General features: G+C 39.2%; 1 protein-coding gene across 2 annotated transcripts; it reads right to left on the bottom strand.

Annotated features, from left to right (window-relative positions):
- Positions 1-328: 328 nt before the first annotated feature.
- On the bottom strand, positions 329-12,025 carry LOC129769362 (deoxyribodipyrimidine photo-lyase). Of its 2 annotated transcripts, XR_008741863.1 has the most exons (4): positions 11,822-12,025; positions 10,864-11,255; positions 2,534-10,805; positions 329-2,494 (listed from the first exon to the last, which is right to left on the bottom strand). XR_008741863.1 is itself a non-coding variant. In XM_055771587.1 (3 exons), the coding sequence occupies exons 1-3, from the start codon at positions 11,893-11,895 to the stop codon at positions 9,655-9,657; spliced, it is 1,617 nt and encodes a 538-aa protein (XP_055627562.1). In that variant the 5' UTR covers positions 11,896-12,025; the 3' UTR covers positions 329-9,654. The 2 variants fall into 2 exon arrangements, 1 of the variants encoding a protein (XP_055627562.1); XM_055771587.1 differs by having other exon boundaries at positions 329-10,805.
- Between the last annotated feature and the right edge of the window lie 6,380 nt (positions 12,026-18,405).

Raw genomic sequence — 18,405 nt, 5'->3', positions numbered from 1 at the left:
AACTGAATTGTCTCATTCTGCAATCCTTCTCAACAATGACTGATTTGACTGCTACTACCTCTCTTAGCTTTTTCAACTTCACCGCTTACAACGGTTTAGTCAGTACATCGGCCTCCGTCTGTTCAGAAGGACAGTACTGCAGCAGCACGACTCTTTGGCTGTTTTGATTCCTTCTCGTTCAGGTTTGTTTTCGTTAATGCGATGCGGCTTGTGTTGGGTTCTTTGACGAGAAAACCACCTTGATCAAAAAGTTCCCGAAATTTATTCTGGAAATGAAAAAAACAAGATTATACATCAATATTGATATTGTCATCTTCAAAGTACTCACCATCGACCGCAACGCACTTATACTAGCGCTTGATCCAATCCTCAAAACATATATTATATTCGATTTGCGGTGTGGCCAACAGCGCCATCTTCGATATTTTCCATTATCGCATCTACGAAATTTAACCCTTTGCGGTCGAAATTGATATCCTTCGAAGGAAATCCTCTTATCTTTCCAAGCGCTAATACTACACTTTAAAATTACCTTTTACTATAAAATTCCTAGTACTTCTATCAAAACTCGTCATTATAATATCAGATTATTTTCGGACACAATTCTCGTTCAAAATTTTTCAACCACTAGCAAATAATATGGTTCTCCGTTACATGGAATGAATGTTTGATACAGAAAATATGATAGAATAAAGACAGCCCTAAATCAGACAATTCCTCACTCGAGTTTTGCTCTTATCAACACATTCGGCGATCCATATACATATCTAAAACCTCTATATGTCAAGTTTGATTCCATTTACTTGATTAGTTCTCGAGTTATTCAGACACCCTCCCCCCCTGTAGAGAGGGGGAGGAGTGTCAAACCACCTTAGAAACATGTATTGCCTCCTAAAACCTCCAGAGACATTTCTTGCCCCCTTAAACCTTCATATACAAAATTTGGCTCTATTTGCTTGATTAGTTCTTGAGTTATGAAGAAATTTATGCTTCATTTGTATGGCAGCCCCCTCTTAGAAGGGGAAGGAGTGTCTAACCTCCATAGAAACATTTATTACATCCTAAAACCTCCACATGCCAAATTTGATTCCGTTTGCTTGATTAAAGCGCGATTCACATACAACATCCACGTCACGTTGCGTCAATTATTCTTCCATGCAATTCCTATTGAAGCATTCGCATACATCAGCAACGGCAAGTCGAAGTGTTTGCATAAGTTTGCATAAGAACTGCTTGGAAGAATAATTGACGCAACGTGACGGGACGGAACGTGAACGTGACGTGGGTGTTGTATGTGAATCGCACTTAATTCTCGAGTAATACAAAAATTTGTGTTTCGTTTGTATGCCCCCCTTTAGAGAGAGGGGAGGAGTGCCTAACTAGCATAGAAACATTTATTGCATCCTGAAACCACCACATGCCAAATTTGGTTTCGTTTGCTTGATTAATTCTCGAGTAATCCAGACATCTGTTGCATCTGTGGCATCGAAACTGCAGCATCGTTGGGTCGATCAGTGGAAAATGTTATTGTTGTTGCTGAAACATTGGCGGGCGGATGATTGGCTGCGACTGCTGTTGATGTGCATTAACTACCGGCGGGAGATTTTGTACTGCTGGATCCTGTTGCAGTCCATTTTCCGGCACTGATTGGTGTTGCGGGTCACTCCGGGCCAAAACATACCGCTATCGGCAATCTTCCTACTCTTCCGATAGCGAAACACTTTTGCTCACTCGCGCAAAATGTTCTCAATCAAACTTTTTCCTTGTCGCCACTTTTACGTACGCGGGGTCGGGGTGGCCGTGTACATAATCGGCCTGATTCTACGCGGCGTGTGAGGTGAGATGACAATTGTCACATCACCATCACGCAACTCTCCTCACTCTATTCCTACAGTCGTTTCGGATGCCGTGAGAGGTTCATTTGATGTATGTGAGAGGATGAACAGCAAGTGACAAGGCGTTCATTCTGCTGGTTGCCAAATCTGATCAGAGATGCCACATTAGCACATGTGTTCACGAATTTGTAGACATTTAACTTTTATCATAACCTTTTATTCCTGCTGCAGGCTATTTAAAATAGTGACAAAACATTATTGATTCCATATGATAAACGAAGCTGGTCAGTATGTCAGACATTAGCACATATTTACAAATATTTCAGATTTTTATCGCATATATTTGAGAAAAAACATCTGGCATCCCAGAATTTTATTTGTTTCGCTCAGAGAGGTCAGATATTTGTTTTGCTGCTAGTGATCCCCGAATTTTGAAATTAATCGTTCATCAGCTAATCGAATAGTTTTCAGTAGTTTATTATTCGATACGATTAATCGCCCCAAATAATCGATTAATCGATTAATCGTCACACTGAGAGAAATAATTAATTAGACTAATATTTCTCATTTGCTAGAAAGCCATATGGAATCTAAAAAGTGTTCATTCCGCCTGAAAATCAATTATTATCTTTTACGCTCCCATAAAGTCGTAAACGAAGCTCAATTCGCGTTGACGGCATTGAGCTTCGTTTACGAACTTAGGGAAGCGTCAAAGATAATGATTGATTTTCATGATAAAACTGAAGCGGCCGTACGTTTTTTTCTCTCTGGGTTTGAATCGATTAATCGACGTAAATTATTCGTTCGCTTCGATTATTGGTTGTGCAGTATTCGTTCGATTAATAATCGATTTCTGTAGGAAGTATTCGATTAATCGATTAATCGAACGATTATCGGGGATCACTATTTGCTGCAGTCAGTACCGTATCTATAGATCTGATTTAACCTGGCCTGTTGTTAGTGTATCAGGACATTCTGCCGAATTTGCAGGTATTTGATTTAGATTTGGTGAAACAGTTGATTGCATCCTGTAAAGTTTAGCATTTTTGTTTGTTTTGGTCGTAGTTGCTGCTGCTCTCTGCACTCTCAGTGTTAAATTGTTGCTCTGGCTCCGGCTCGGGCATATACCACGGCTTCTGAAATGGATATGCAGTTCGGTGACGATGACTCGCGGATAGATAGATGAAACACAAGATCCATGTGATAGATATATTTTAGAGAAAATAAATAGATTTCATGAAATGAAAATAATTTCGGTGTGCTTATTCGTCCAATTGAGGAATAACAGACTCACTACCGCTTTCACAAAAAAAACAAACTACTTGCAATTTGTCTTTCGTACTGTGAAAATTGAAGATAAATTGAATTTATTGATACATATAATACCATTACTATCGATTCTATACGACCCAAAAAAACACTTATTATTCCTCTTCCTTTTTTCATTTGTTTTCATGCACTGTCGACACCTCAAGACATGTCGACGATTGTCACCTAGAAATCCCAGTTCATGTGACAATCGTCACGTATATTTGAGAGCGGGAATAAAGTGAGAGTTCATTCAAGTGAGATTTCTCACGGCATACGCCTGGTGGAATCGCGTGACATAAGTGACAATTGTCATCTCACCTCACACGCCACGCAGAATAAGGCCGAATATCACAATTTGATCATGTTGATTTTCTTAAATGGATGAACCTCAAAAAAACTTTTATTTGGACGACTGTTCAAGAGAACTCTAATTCATCCAAAGATTAATACGTTGAGCTGATTTCATCGCACCGACATTGGGCTTTTTGTTTAGAGAGTGTCAACTGGAAGCGACAGCAACTAAAATGGACAATGATTTTTATAAAAGTCCCCTATTGATCCGCAGGGACCAACGTGAGTCAAACGAAAAGTTCATCTTTGGTCTCCTAGCTCGGTCAGGGCTTAACGTTTTAAATAAGCCGGAAGAACTAGTGTAAACTCGACAGAGTTGGCAGAGTTGTTTTATGAAGTATCGTAAATGAAGCGTGTTAGTAGAGTAAAAGCGCTAGGACAGGCGGGACGGACAGCTAAATGAAAACACGACTAACACAAGAATGATTTTTATTTTCTCTTTTATTACACAGCGGAAGTAATGATAACTGTCAAAACAGGCAGTGTTGCCTACACGAGACAGACTGAAATAAATGCTGTCAGTCGAACCGGGGGGGTTCAACACTCCTCCTCAACAATGGCTGGATTGACTCCTATCGCCTCTCTTAACTTCTTCAACTTCACCGCTTGCAACGGTTTAGTTAGTAGATCGGCTTCCATCTGATCAGTAGGACAGTACTGCAGCTGCACGACTTGTTCACGAACCAGGTCCTTCACGAAGCTGTACTTCGTGTCGATATGCTTCGACTTCTTCTCGTTTCGATCTGCTTTCCTTATTGCTATACAGCTTTGGTTGTCTTCCTTTACGACTATAGGTAAACCAAGCTTTTCTCCTACATTCTCCATCAGCTTTCCTACCCATTGCAGTTCCTGAAGACACTCCGCTAATGCTACATATTCGGATACATCACCGGCCCAATCCGCGTCCACAAAGCACTCCAGCTGCACATCGATGCACCCCCGACAGAGCTGAGAGGTTGCGATTGAAATGTCAGGTCTAGTACTCACGGCAACGTACAACAAAGTGCCTATGAGACTCTGGTACTGTTCAGTATTGAACTGGTTTGAAAGTTACCTGAACGGGCGAACACAAATCACTATTTACAGGGACAGTGAATCATCGGCGGGACCAGTGAATCTGGGTGTACCTCAAGGAAGTGTTCTGGGGCCGCTGCTTTTCTTGCTTTATATTAATGACATTAAACAGGTGTTAAATGACAGTGACGTAAACTTGTTTGCTGACGACACAGTGATATTCATTGTTGCTGAGACATTGCAAGATTGCTTCGTCAAGATGAACCGTGAACTGCAAAACTTAGACGAATGGTTGAGATGGAAAAAACTTAAGTTAAATATTAGCAAAACAAAGTATATGGTAGTATCGACACGCAATCTTGACAGTGATAGTCTTAGTATAACTATCGATGGGCAAACTGTGGAAAGAACGACTTCAATCAAATATCTTGGCGTTATTCTTGACGAAACGCTGCGCTTCGACGAACATATAAACTATACTATAAAGAAGGCAGCTCAAAAATATGGAGTGCTTTGTAGAATTAATCGATTCTTGACCTTTGAAAGTAAAATTACCATCTACAAAGCATTGATCGCTCCACATTTCGATTATTGTGCATCTGTGCTATTTCTCGCAAATAAGAGGCAAATGAATAGAATGCAAATTGTTCAAAACAAGGCCATGCGCTTGATATTGAGATGCGATCGACTTACTCCACGAAGATTTATGCTTGAATGCCTACAATGGATGTCAGTGGGACAGCGTATCAAATATTGCACTCTTACGTTCATATATAAGATGGTTAGCGGCATGACACCGAACTATTTACAAAACACGATAACGTATGGAAGAGATATGCACCGATATAACACAAGGCAAGCAAGTGACCTCAGAACCATGAACTTTCGAATGTCATGTACCCAAAACTCACTTTTTTATAAAGGATATCGCCTGTATAACACATTACCAAATGAAGCAAAGACAGCAACAAGCCTTCGAATATTCCGTAGTATTTGTAAAGAGTTTTTGAAGCATGATTTAGATTTTTGACCCTGCATATAATTAATGTTAGTGTGTAAGATGACGAAGTTTAACGGATATTTGTATTTTCTTATCTTTAGACTATAATGATGATGGTTAACTTAAACAATATTTGTGAAATCTTCAATAGTTTGAGCCCGCGCGCGTTAGCACACATAGACAACTTGAGATAGAACATATGCAAAAACAATTCTTTTTAATGAAAGCATTCAAATGGGTTTAATGTGGAAACCAGAGGTAAGCTAGGGATAGCTCAATCGGAATACTTGTAAATTCATCTTCTCAATAGATAATTATAACAAGATTTTTCTGTGTTGTGGCAGATCTTATTGCAGATTCAGGTTGACACGTTTATACCCCAGATTGAATGTAGGGCCTGAAGTATCGGCTGGAATTAGGCTTAGGTTTGCTCAGCTATCTGGTTTCGAAAACGATTAACAGACCGTTGTCGGGTATCCAGTGAAGCGGGAATTCCTTTGTAAATTTTAGGCTAATGCTGACATAGGTATTGGGTTCAATTCCTGATCGGTCAAGGATTTTTTCGGGTTGGAAATTTTCTTGACATGCCTTGGGATATGTAAAGTAATGGGCCTGAAGTATTGGCTAGAATTAGGCTTGGGTTTGCTCAGCTACCAGAACTCGGAAACGATCGCAAATGCAGGCCGTGACCGGGGATCTGATAAAGTGGGATTTCCCTTGTAAGTTCATGGCTAATATTGACATAGGCATGGGGTTCAATTCCCGATCGGTCCAGGGTCTTCCCGGGTTGGAAATTCTCTCGACATGCCATGGGTTAAATACGTTATGTTGATAACATAAATTGTTCTTCAATTAGGAATCTATGTTTGTAATATAACCAGTCCGTTTGTTTTGTTTTTTACTTCAATGTGCTTACTGGTTATTTTAATAATTGTTACATAAAGATCAACAAGAGAACTCGTACAGTACAAACTTTTTGAGGAGATCATCATCATTATTTCATTATTTCATAAAACGAGGAAATTATTGTCTTTTGAGTGTATGTGTGTCCGTGTATTTTTCTTGTCAAGACTATGGTGATGATGGTATTTTTTTTTTTTTTTGCTTTTATATATATCTTAGTTATTCAATTAAATTTAAAAAATAATTGTGAAGTCTGCAATAGTTTGAGCCCGCGCGCGTTGGCAAACATAGAGAAACGTGAGATTGAACAAAAGCAAAAGAATTTTTGATCGAATAAAACAAAGTCATTCCAAGGGGTTTAATGTGGAAACCTGAGGTAAGCTAGGGATAGCTCAATCGGAATACTTGTAAATTCATCTTCTCAACAGATAATTATATCAAGATTTTGGGTGGGACCATCATCATCATTTTAAAAAAAAAAAAAAAAAAAAAGAAAAAAAAAAGAAAAGAACGATATCATCAAATTCGCTTTTTGTTGCACAAATGACGATAATGTCGTCAACATAAATTAATAGAAAACAGTACGCTGTCTCTCTTATGTACAGACACGGGTCAGATTTCGAAGGATGGAAACTCATGCTCTTGAGGACCTCGTCAATTCGCTTGTTCCATGCACAAGCGGTCTGTTTAAGTCCGTACAAACTTCGCTTCAGCCTGCAAACCTCATCCTTATTTCCAATTTCGTAACCAGAAAGCTGTCGCATGTAGATTTCCTCCCGAATATGCCCGTAAAGATACGCTGTTTTTATGTCGATGTGTTTGGTTAACATTTTTCTCGAACTGGCCACTGTCAGCATCATCCGGAACGTTATCCTCCTGAATATGCCCGTAAAGATACGCTGTTTTTGTGTCGATGTGTTTGGTTAACATTTTTCTCGAACTGGCCACTGTCAGCATCATCCGGAACGTTATCTGCTTCACGACGGGTGCAAAAACTAAATCGTAGTCTGACCCGAACTTTTGGCAAAAACCTTGTGCCACCAAACGAGCCTTATAGCGCACAAGTTTACCATTCTCGTCTATCTTGCATTTATAGATCCACTTGCATCCGATAGTCTTGCGATGCGGTGGAAGTTCTGTAAGCTCCCAGGTTTCGTTACCTCGATGCGACTGTATCTCCTCGTCCATCGCCGATTTCCATTCGGCACATTGCGGGCTAGACATGGCTTCACGATACGACCGTGGTTCGGATATGTTCTCCTTCACCAGACGCGCTCCATTCTGATAACGAACCGGTAAAACACCAGCTGTGGATCTCTCTGAACGACGCAATGGTTGTCCCTGCGTTTCTTCTACCACTGTAGCGTTTTCCTCGTCATCATTTTTTCTGAGAATATGCAGTAAATCGCCTTCACCAGAATCATCGTAAGATCATCCCTCTTCCGCATCGTCCCATCCGTGGAACTCGTCTTCCTCGGATTTAACATCGTCAGAGTCTTCAGTCGGCCTCGGGAATTCCTCCAGCTTCCACTCAATATTTTCCGCAACAGATGAACTTGACGACTTTACCGACCGCTGTTGGTTTTCGGGTGGATTCTCCTCCTGAAGATGGTCCTCTATTAATTTGTCATTAAAATCCAAAAATCGAACGTCGCGACTAATTTTGATTTCTCCGGTACGTATATCCAACATCCGGAACGCCTTATGCTGTGTCGAGTAGCCCACAAACTTCATTTTGACTGCTTTTACATCCAACTTCTTGCGTTTCACGGAAGGAATCAAAACGTAACCACTGTTATAAAAAGATCATAGAAATTTTCGATTGAATAATTTTCGGTGCTACAAATCCTCCAGAACACAGTGCTTTCGACCGAGTTGAACGGATGGCCCTCTTTTTCGGGGGTAAGCAGATTCAATACTTCCTCATGATCATGACGGATCTTACTTGGATGAAAAAACTTAGAACAAGGGACCCTGAACTGGAATCGAAACATTTTGAGTAAGCAGGGGAATTGTTAGCTGATGTGTGGAACAACCTAGTGATCCCGTCAAATCAGAATACATTTAGTCCGTAAACTCCAAAAATCGATGAAGCGGTTTGCTCGCCACGTGAGGACATTTCAGTACCTTTTGCAAATAGTGAAATGTAACGACAGCAACTGCTGCATTGAACGAAGGAATAGTTTCTTTTGTGTAAATCAAAATCAATTTACACCAGCCTCTCAGTTGAACGCCAGATGGTTTGAAAGCACCACGTCAGCATTAATATCCCGGGTCTGTTTGTTCGAAATTCTATGAACTTGTCGAAAGTCCTTCTGAAGTCACTTCCGTATGAACATTTGACTCCTACTTGGACTGATGTTTTTTTCGTTCATATTTGATATAAAAGATAAAATAATCTGAATTTTTTCCCAAAATATTAACAGCGGTTTTTGTTTTATCCTCTGAAACATACATTTATTAGTCTTCCATTTACTTCGAAGAATGAGTATTTGCACGAGAAATTATACTATACGTGTGTGGATTGTGCTCCCGTGGCCGAGTGGTTAGCGTCATAACTAACATGCCGGGTGTTCGGGTTCGCTTCCCGTTCTGGTCGGGGGAATTTTTCGTCAAAGAAATTTCCTCCGACTTGCACTGTGATCACGCGTATTCTAGAGCTTGCCACTCAGAATGCATTCAAGGCGTGTTATTTGGCATAGAAATCTCAACTAAGTACTAATAACAATGACGCAAGTAATACTACGTTGAGACGGCGAAGTTCCTCTAGGAACGTTAGTGCCATTGAAGAAGAAGAAGAAGTGTGGATTGAAACAAATGTGTTCACAAAATAAATTAGAATAAATATTTAAGCTTCGAAGCTGATTTCGACAAAAATGCTACAGGATTGTATTTATATGTATGGTAACGGATCATTCTTCCAAAAACGATGCATTGTAAAGTTTCCATTCTATCTATCATTAAATACTAATTTGTTACAAACAAAAAAATTAATGTAACGTAATACTCATTGAACATATCCATTGTAGGCCATATGCAGTGGCGTCGACTGGAGGGTGCGGAGAGGGCGGACCGCCTCCGGGTGCACGATTTTAGTGGTGCAGAATGAACCGAATTAGTATGAATAAATTGGATAAATATGATTTATTCCTTTTCCGGCGGGGTGGTGGGGTGCAAATCGACTCTTCCCCGATGGCCCCGGGTGCGAAAGCTCCACTCGACGCCACTGGCCATATGTATCTATTTTCGATACACTTTCCCACCGTAACGTGCAACAAAAGCGGCAACATCGAATTTCCGCTTACATCCTTCATAATTCATGTAACGAATTTTGCCAAAAACTTCTCTTTCGCGCCATCCCTGATCATGAATGCCCGCAATGGACCACATGCAGCCAACATATCCATTCGGGTCCCGTCCATCCAGCTGATAACGATCGTTCAGATAGATAGCGATCTCCAGTGCCTCTTCCGGCGTTTTGGTCCACTCGAGGATCTTTTTAGCCCAATACATTCGAAGGAAGCCGTGCATTTTACCTTCGTTGACCATTTGTATCTGCGCAGCATTCCATAGGTCATCGTGCGTTTTCGCCTGTTCTAGCTGTTCCCGGCTGTAAACATATATCCTTTTGTCCTTGCGATGATCATTCAGTGTTTTCTGGGCCCAATCGTATGCACCCTTCAAACTATCGTAATTTTTATTATAATAACAAAAGTTATCTGCCAATTCCCGGCGGACAATAGCTTCTTCACAGAACGCGGCAACTCCTTCGGAAAATCCTTTGCCATACTGTTTCACTGCAAGCACACATCGTTGCACTGAAATCTGACCAAAGTGAAACCATGGCGAAAGATTTGACAAAGCATCGTTTGTGGGGTCATTCCTCTTCGTGCTGAATTTTCGCAAACGTTTCTCGACAAAGCTTTGCAACGTTGTGACTCCGCCAGTGTACCCAGGTACGGCCCAAGAAACTTCATCTACAGTTCTGTCAACTTCCAACGTGGCCAGAAGCTTTGTCCAATCAATGGAATTAGCTTTGAAAGAAGCTTTGTGAGCATGTTTGATAACGGGAGGGAATTCTGTCAGGTACGTGTTGAGATTATTGTTAACTTTATTACGGATAGTACGAGCGGCATACTCTTGTTTGTCGGATGTTACCCAGAGTGGCACTATGTTATGCGCATCCACTTGGCAGAAAGGTACATCTGCTGGCAACGCTTTGGAAACATCGTCAACCCATTGCATTGGAACTCGTAATGGACTGAAATCGGATACCACGGCGCCCATTCGATGTTCTTTCACAAACTTTGGAATAGTGTCCTTTGCAAGCCCCGAGAGCATATGAAAGTTTATGTTTAGAGATTCACATTCACTGGCAACTTCCTCGAGTCCTACGACAGAGAAAAAAATTTGTTTCATCGCTATTAATGCTTCATCATATCAACTCACCTTTTAGCATGAACTTAAAATGTCTGATCGTAGCATCAAGGAATTTGGGAACCAAACTGAAGCAGACATGCAAAGGAAGTTCGTTTTTAAGAGCGAGTTTTTGGGCGAACAAAAAAGCCCAATTGTCCTGCACACGGCCATCTCGTGACATCCAATACACTATACCGTTTTTCCCTTCCCCAACTTCTTTAGCATTGGACAACATTCTCACGCGTTTTTTCTTGAAATCAAAATCAAGAACCGAGGTAGCCGTTTCTCGTCTATTTGATTTGAACTTCTCCGCGAAACTGTCTGACACCGTTGAGGGCCCTTGAATTTTTGCATTCTGCTGGGATGAGCTATCTAACTTTGCCTTTTTTCCAGCTGGTTCTTCAACTGCTTTTTTCGACATGCTTGAGAAATGGAAGAATGAGATTTCCAGATTTTAGATTTCCAATATCATTCAATTTCACTAAATTAATGAAAATTTGGGATAAAATATCGAGAATCAGACCCCGCACATTTTGTGAAACAGAGCGCGTAATTGATGGTTATTAATTCTTTCATTCTGATCATTTATGATAACTTCTCGGGTCTGATTAATAATCACATACAGAAAACGAACAAAATTAGACAGAAAAAGTGAATTCAAATTATGACTGCTAAAGGCAACTGGAAATTTACCGATTGTATGGTTTGGCTATGCGTTTGGTAACGATCGTATAGTTGCTTCCTATCGAGCAATATCAAAACTTCCCTCGGAGTTAAAACCTCAACCTTGATTAAGAACGTCTCAATTTTAAACTTGAGAAACTAATGGAATATCTATCAAGTGGCATCTAGTTAGTGTATTTTTTGCACAAGAATTATAATACACTTTTGGAGTTTTTGGTATCAGTTATCCAAAGCCAATTTTGAATTGAATACTTGAAATAATCATGAAATCTCCTAGTCATATTCGTACATTTATGTTACTTACTTAACTGTAAACTTGCTGCAAAATAGAACGCAATGTAATTTTCTAGAAAGTATTAATAATTCTCTCATGAACATTCACCCAACAGAAATGCTAATTCTATTCGCTTCACTAGACTTTAGAAAACAAGGCGGGAATATGAAAAAAGGATTTTCCAACTAAACTACTTCTGAAGAAACCAAAACAAAACAACGTCTATTTCAGAGATGCCTGATATTTCCGAACAAGGCGCGTAGAAGTATATCCTAAGGTGGGCCAACTTGCTAAAACCACTCTTCAGCCATCTTGGAAGTCTACTGTGTTTTGTTTGTAAACAAAACACAATACGCTTGTGCCCAAGCTCGCTCGTGATCAGTCTGTCTCTTTCACACTTCAAGGAAAAAAATCCCCTTCTGCTTTCTTCCGTGCTGTTTTCATATACCGCTCCCCTAACCAACTTAGTGACGAAACGGCCTCACCTAGTACCATAGACCCGTCTTGATTTCCGAATACAGTAGAGCCCGATTATCCGCGGAATAGAGTGGCACAAGACGGGTCTATGGTACTAGGTGAGGCCGTTTCGTCACTAAGTTGGTTAGGGGAGCGGTATATGAAAACAGAACGGAAGAAAGCAGAAGGGGAATTATTTGCTTGTAGCGTGAAAGAGATAGACTGATCACGAGCGAGCTTCGGCCCTAGCGTATTGTGTTTTGTTTACAAACAAAACACAGTAGACTTCCAAGATGGCTGAAGTGGTTTTAGGAAGTTGGCCCACCTTAGGATATACCAAGGCGCGTAGAAGTATATCCTAAGGTGGGCCAACTTGCTAAAACTACTCTTCAGCCATCTTGAAAGTCTACTGTGTTTTGTTTGTAAACAAAACACAATATGCTTGTGCCAAGCTCGCTCGTGATCAGTCTGTTTCTTTCACACTTCAAGGAAAAAATTCCCCTTCTGCTTTCTTCCATACTGTTTTCATATACCGCTCCCCTAACCAACTTAGTGACGAAACGGCCTCACCTAGTACCATAGACCCGTCTTGGGATATACTTCTAGGCGCCTTGGAGTGGCAGAGTCGAATGCAGGCGAGATGCACAATATAAAGTGGGAAGACTTTTAACGAAAACAAAATTTATGGCGTCATAGATTTTGTTCATGGTTTGATTGACAGAAGTTTGAGTTTGAATATTAGGGACATCGAAGGTACAGTGTCGCTATCTGTATGAATGACGTAAATCTACACAAAAGGCGTGTTTTCTAACAGCAACTTGAGTGTCGTTTTTTCATAAATTCTATTGCAATTCTCGAGAGACATCAATACGTGGATACTGGAATCGTTATTTACAAATTTACAATCAATATTTATGCTGTCTTTCCCCACGCTAATATCGGTATCAAAACATCGCTTATACGCTTCGATGACTATAGAGTAATATCGCACAAAATTAACCGGTTACTGGCCATATTTATTTTTAAAAAGGTCATAACTCGAAAGAAAGTTGTCTGATCAAAACAGGATCTTTAACATAAATTTTGGAGAATAAATTAATGTTCAAATGAAGTTTTCAAAAATACAAAATAAAAATTAAATTTATTATTACAAACTCTGTATATATTTTATATAGAATACTGAAATCTCACCGCGATCGTAAATGACGCGATCGTAAATGACGATCCACGACCAGGAACTGTTGCAATGTTGCATTCTGACAAAGCGTAGGCTCACTCCTTCATCATTGAGAGCATGCTTTTGGTGAAAAAATAAGGTGTACTTTATTGGTATGATCAAACTTAATAAACTTTACTATAACTTCCATTTCGAACGTATCATAGCAATCAATTTCTGTCATTATGAATTTTTGGCGGAAAGTTATCTTTATCTACTTCCAATGGAAATGGATCGAATGAACACATTTTATGAATTTTATACATTTTTTTTGTCGACAGAACACAGATTTTAGATAAGACTTCAATGATATGAGAAAATTATGAATGTTCGATCGGCTAAAGTGCGATTCACATACAACATCCACGTCACGTTGCGTCAATTATTCTTCCAAGTAGTTCTTATGCAAACATTCACATACACCGGCAACGGCAACTCCGACTTGGTGTATGTGAATGCTTCAATAGTAATTGCATGGAAGAATAATTAACGCAACGTGACGTGACGGAACGTAAACGTGCAGAAAATTAGTTTTTCTTAAATACAGAACATAATTAAATTATTTTCGAATGTAGATGAGCTTTTTGAAAAAATATTTATCTAAAGTGTTCACGTGACCATTGTCTATACTCCCTCCCCCTCACCGTAGACAAGCGTGAACATTTTTACAATTCACTTTTTCGTACATACCTAACATCGCTTCTTCGTTAACTCACAAACCGAAATACAGTAATTTACATTTAATACGACATGCCGCGGCACCACTCAGTGGAGGCGATTTTGACTTGTAATTGGACATTGGCGATGAGAGTAGTACAGTGTCGACGTCTGGTGGCAACTTTCAATGTGGGGCCATAATTTGGGCCCTGAACTCGATGTTTACAAAAATGTCCAATTAAACGTGTCGCATTACAGGTCTGTCCAATTAGCTAACTGTCACATCAAACGTAACATACTGTATACCCATCGAAGTATGTTCCCTAACACAGCCATCAAAACCAAGTTGCCTGGGGAAATTGGCATTGCAATTACATGCAAGTAGAGGGAATTTTTGTTCCCATCGAAGTATGTTCTCTAACACAGCCATCAAAACAAGGTGTCTGGGGAAATTGTTATAGCAAATACATGGGAGTTGGTGGAACTTTTGTTCCCACCGAAATGAATCCGAAAATTATTTAATTCAATCAATAATTTATTCAATACAAACAAATGATTACTGAGCCAATGGTAGTCCCACGTTAACCTTGCGGTTATATCATAGATCTAAACCACCTTTTTTTTTGTTTCCCTTTTGCAGTTTTGATTAGTATTCATTGGCATATCATTTGAAATTCAATAATCCTTTTAGAGAAATCGATTTACTCTATGTGGAGCGGACACAATTCACTTCATTTTCAAGCAAATTAATGCATTTTTTCAAGTGATTTCTTGCAATAAATTCTCATACCACCAGAGATGCCAGATTTACAGATATGTTTGTAATTTCACAGACATATCTGTAAAATACTTTTAATTTTTGTTGCAGACTTTTTGGATATAACAATATTTCACAGGTTCATTAAAAAATGAGAGGCTCTATTCATTACATCAAATATATTTGACTCACCGTATGACATTTTTCTATAGTTTGAATACATAGCAAGTTTTCATATTTAGTTTATATCAATACACATGACGTTAGACCTATTTTTTTAGTCATTCGTTAACACTTTGCTGTCCGGCGTAACCACAATGGTTACGTTCGCAAAATAGGTCGCACCGCAATGATGTCGTGAGCATAGTATCGCTCAGTGGCCGACGACAGTACTTCAGTACTTCACTTCAGTACTAGTCTAAAGTTTTGCGATAGAGAACAAAACTACCACTTTTCATCGAAATCTGAGAACCACTATATCGATTTGGCATGGTATGGCTGTATATATACAAAATATACATGTACAAAATATACAATAATATACAAAAGACAAGTTTACGTACATCGCGATGTACAAAATATCTTTGAATCTATGAAAATTAACGTTAAAAGACATTTGTACAAATCCGCACTCTTTTACAGACATTTCCACATTTTTAACAGACTTTCACACATTTTTACAAACTTTTTTTAAAAAATCATCTGACAACTCTTCGTTACACTTTTTATCGAATGTTTTCAAATCGCAAGAGTAAACATTTACGTAACTTTGACTTCGTTTGTTTTTATTTCGTTCGGAGAAATATTATATCAGGGAACATGGACATTAAAAATACGTTGCTCAGTGAAAGGCTGCCCGAATATGAGTGAAAATATTCGCGTAAGCTTTTATCGTATACCTTCGGAAACGTATTTACAGACGCGCTGGGTCGATTTTTGGGGAGACGACAAACTAGTTCCGAATAAGGGTTTCCGTATCTGTGGAGTAAGTACGATGTTTCAATTATTTAAAAACCAAAAGTGTAGCAAACCTTTCAAACACATTTACAGGTTACAAATACATCGTTACATTTCTACCGGAAAAGAAACCTCGTGAGAAACAGTAATGCCTTCTCCACAATTAAGCCGGTAGTTGACTCAGAAGATTACGTCGATCATCAACACGAAGCGCAGATTGCTTTACTGTTATATTCATCACCAGGACTAGCGGATCGTAATTAAGCGGATTTCATTCGGTCAGCTTCACTAGCAAAGCTGTTTTCACCGACGTTAGAAAAAAAACGTCTCCAAAACATTTCATTTTTGCTATGTATGTACGTATCGAAATTCGGCAATGTCGAATTTTGCTCCCACATTAAATAACAATACCTTTTTCATAGTGTTGATTATCATAAGAGAAATAACACTCCTGATTTGACAGCCGTTTTGATTCAGTCCGCACCAAGATGGTGGAGTTAACAAGTGGCTCGTAATTTACACTATTTAGAAAAGACGTGTGAGGCAAGACGAAAAGTTTGGATTTGTTTATGTTATTACTTACGTTGGTATGGTTACATTTGATTTCGTCGAAGGTATTTGGAGCAGTATAATAAATAAACAGTTGTCGTTGAAAATAGTAACCTAGTAACCTTTATGCATATTGTTGGCGAGATTTCCAGGATCTTTTCAGCAGATCACGTATCGTTGTTGGACACAGCTAAAAGCTGTAAATATATGTTTTATTTATTCATTCCTTTTATAACTTAACCTCTGTCTACTCACACTTCGTATCCGTTCTATCTGACCAACAATTTCTTCCTTCTTCTATGCCCTTAAATTCTCTTCTTTCTAGCCTACAATAATTTAAATCATTCGATCATTCAATAATACGCAGCTCAAACTACTTACAATCGATTTGGTAGCAAAGAGATGATACAATTTTAGATTTTTCAATTTTCCAATAAATTCACTTCGATATCTTTTCTCTGATTACACTTTGTTTTTCTTTTGATATTTTTTTACATTTTATTTTCTTCTTATTCTTTTCTAAACATCCTTCATTCAGCATCCTTCATTATCGTGGTCCATCTAAATGGTCCATTGCTCTCGCCGAGGGGGCTTTCCATGGCCAGCCAAAGAATCCGTAACACATATGCTTCCGCCAGCTGGCTCGGCTAATGTGATTCAGGGAATGCTTTGATCGTGGTACCGCCACTGGCGCATAATTTGCAGCTTTGTTTTTCGTGCGGGTTCATAACGGCAATCAACCGTGCCGGCGAAACTGTAGTCAATGTTTAGTGTTGTTTGGATACCATCTATGTAAATAAGTTCAAACTTACGGGATACGTCCGAACGGCAATTCTGACATTACGTTTTACCTTCCACTTCACTTTCCTTGGTTCGCACTACCTAGGGTTTACTGTAAACCAAGGCACCTCTATATATACCAGGTGAAACAATCATATGAAATGCACTTTCAGCCATATTGGAATTGCTGTCGGTACTGTTTACAAACAGCATCAGAACGCTGCCGGCGGCTCTCTCAAACTGCTACGACGCTTATTCGAACGAAGCCTACTATGTTCGGCTTTTGCGAATTTATGTGGAAAAGAAGGAACGATTTTATAGAATTTCATTCTCATTTCCACACTCTCGCATGTGAAAATGCAAAAATAGCGTATCCTAGCAATAACAAAACAAACAACCCCCGCTCCAAAAACTGTAATCCCCTTCTTATTGAAGTGATGATGTTGCTTCACCTGTTATACATTGATATAAGCGCCTTGCTGTAAACAAAACATGTGCCATTTCGTTGAAGACATCTGATCCAAGGCGCGTAGAAGTATATCCTAAGGTGGGCCAACTTGCTAAAACCACTCTTCAGCCATCTTGGAAGTCTACTGTGTTTTGTTTGTAAACAAAACACAATACGCTTGTGCCCAAGCTCGCTCGTGATCAGTCTGTCTCTTTCACACTTCAAGGAAAAAATTCCCCTTCTGCTTTCTTCCGTACTGTTTTCATATACTGCTCCCCTAACCAACTTAGTGACGAAACGGCCTCACCTAGTACCATAGACCCGTCTTGATCTGATCGTTAATTGTAAAGATATCGAAAAAAAAGATCGTCTGTCATCCGCGTCGACGGCATTGAGCTTTGTATTACGAAATGGGGGAGTAGGCATGACAGTATGGCTTTGAAGAAGAAATGAACACACTTTTCAAATAAAAATTATGAATGAAAATTATTTTTCCCAAATCAAATGAGTACTCTATGTAAATGAAAATCACTTTTGCTAGCAAGTGAAAAAATATCATACAAAAATTGTGTCTAAAGATAATTTTATATTATAATGGTAAGTTTTGGTGAGAATATCTGAAAATTCATAGAGAATAGTTTAAATTACCAACGTACCAACCAACGTACTTGTAGTAGGAAAATAATGCCAAGAAAAAATTTCATACAAATTTTAGTAATTTAAAACTGCCTTAAGCCGGGTTCAGACGGTGCGAGTAAGCATACGAGTCGGTCTAGTCAGTTACTGCAGTGCAG

Source organism: Toxorhynchites rutilus, chromosome 2, assembly GCF_029784135.1.
Source record: "Toxorhynchites rutilus septentrionalis strain SRP chromosome 2, ASM2978413v1, whole genome shotgun sequence".
Classification (NCBI taxonomy): domain Eukaryota; kingdom Metazoa; phylum Arthropoda; class Insecta; order Diptera; family Culicidae; genus Toxorhynchites; species Toxorhynchites rutilus.
The sequence above is the reverse complement of the archived record's forward strand: the minus strand, read 5'-3'. Positions and strand labels throughout refer to the sequence as shown.

Excerpts from the sequence above, each read along its gene's own strand:
- LOC129769362 (XM_055771587.1), bottom strand. The coding sequence starts at position 11,895 with ATGTTCATGAGAGAATTATTAATACTTTCTAGAAAATTACATTGCGTT. Across the intron at positions 11,256-11,821 it reads TGCAGCAAGTTTACAGTTAA|CATGTCGAAAAAAGCAGTTG; the intron begins GTAAGTAACATA and ends CCATTTCTCAAG. Across the intron at positions 10,806-10,863 it reads TTTTAAGTTCATGCTAAAAG|GACTCGAGGAAGTTGCCAGT; the intron begins GTGAGTTGATAT and ends TCTCTGTCGTAG.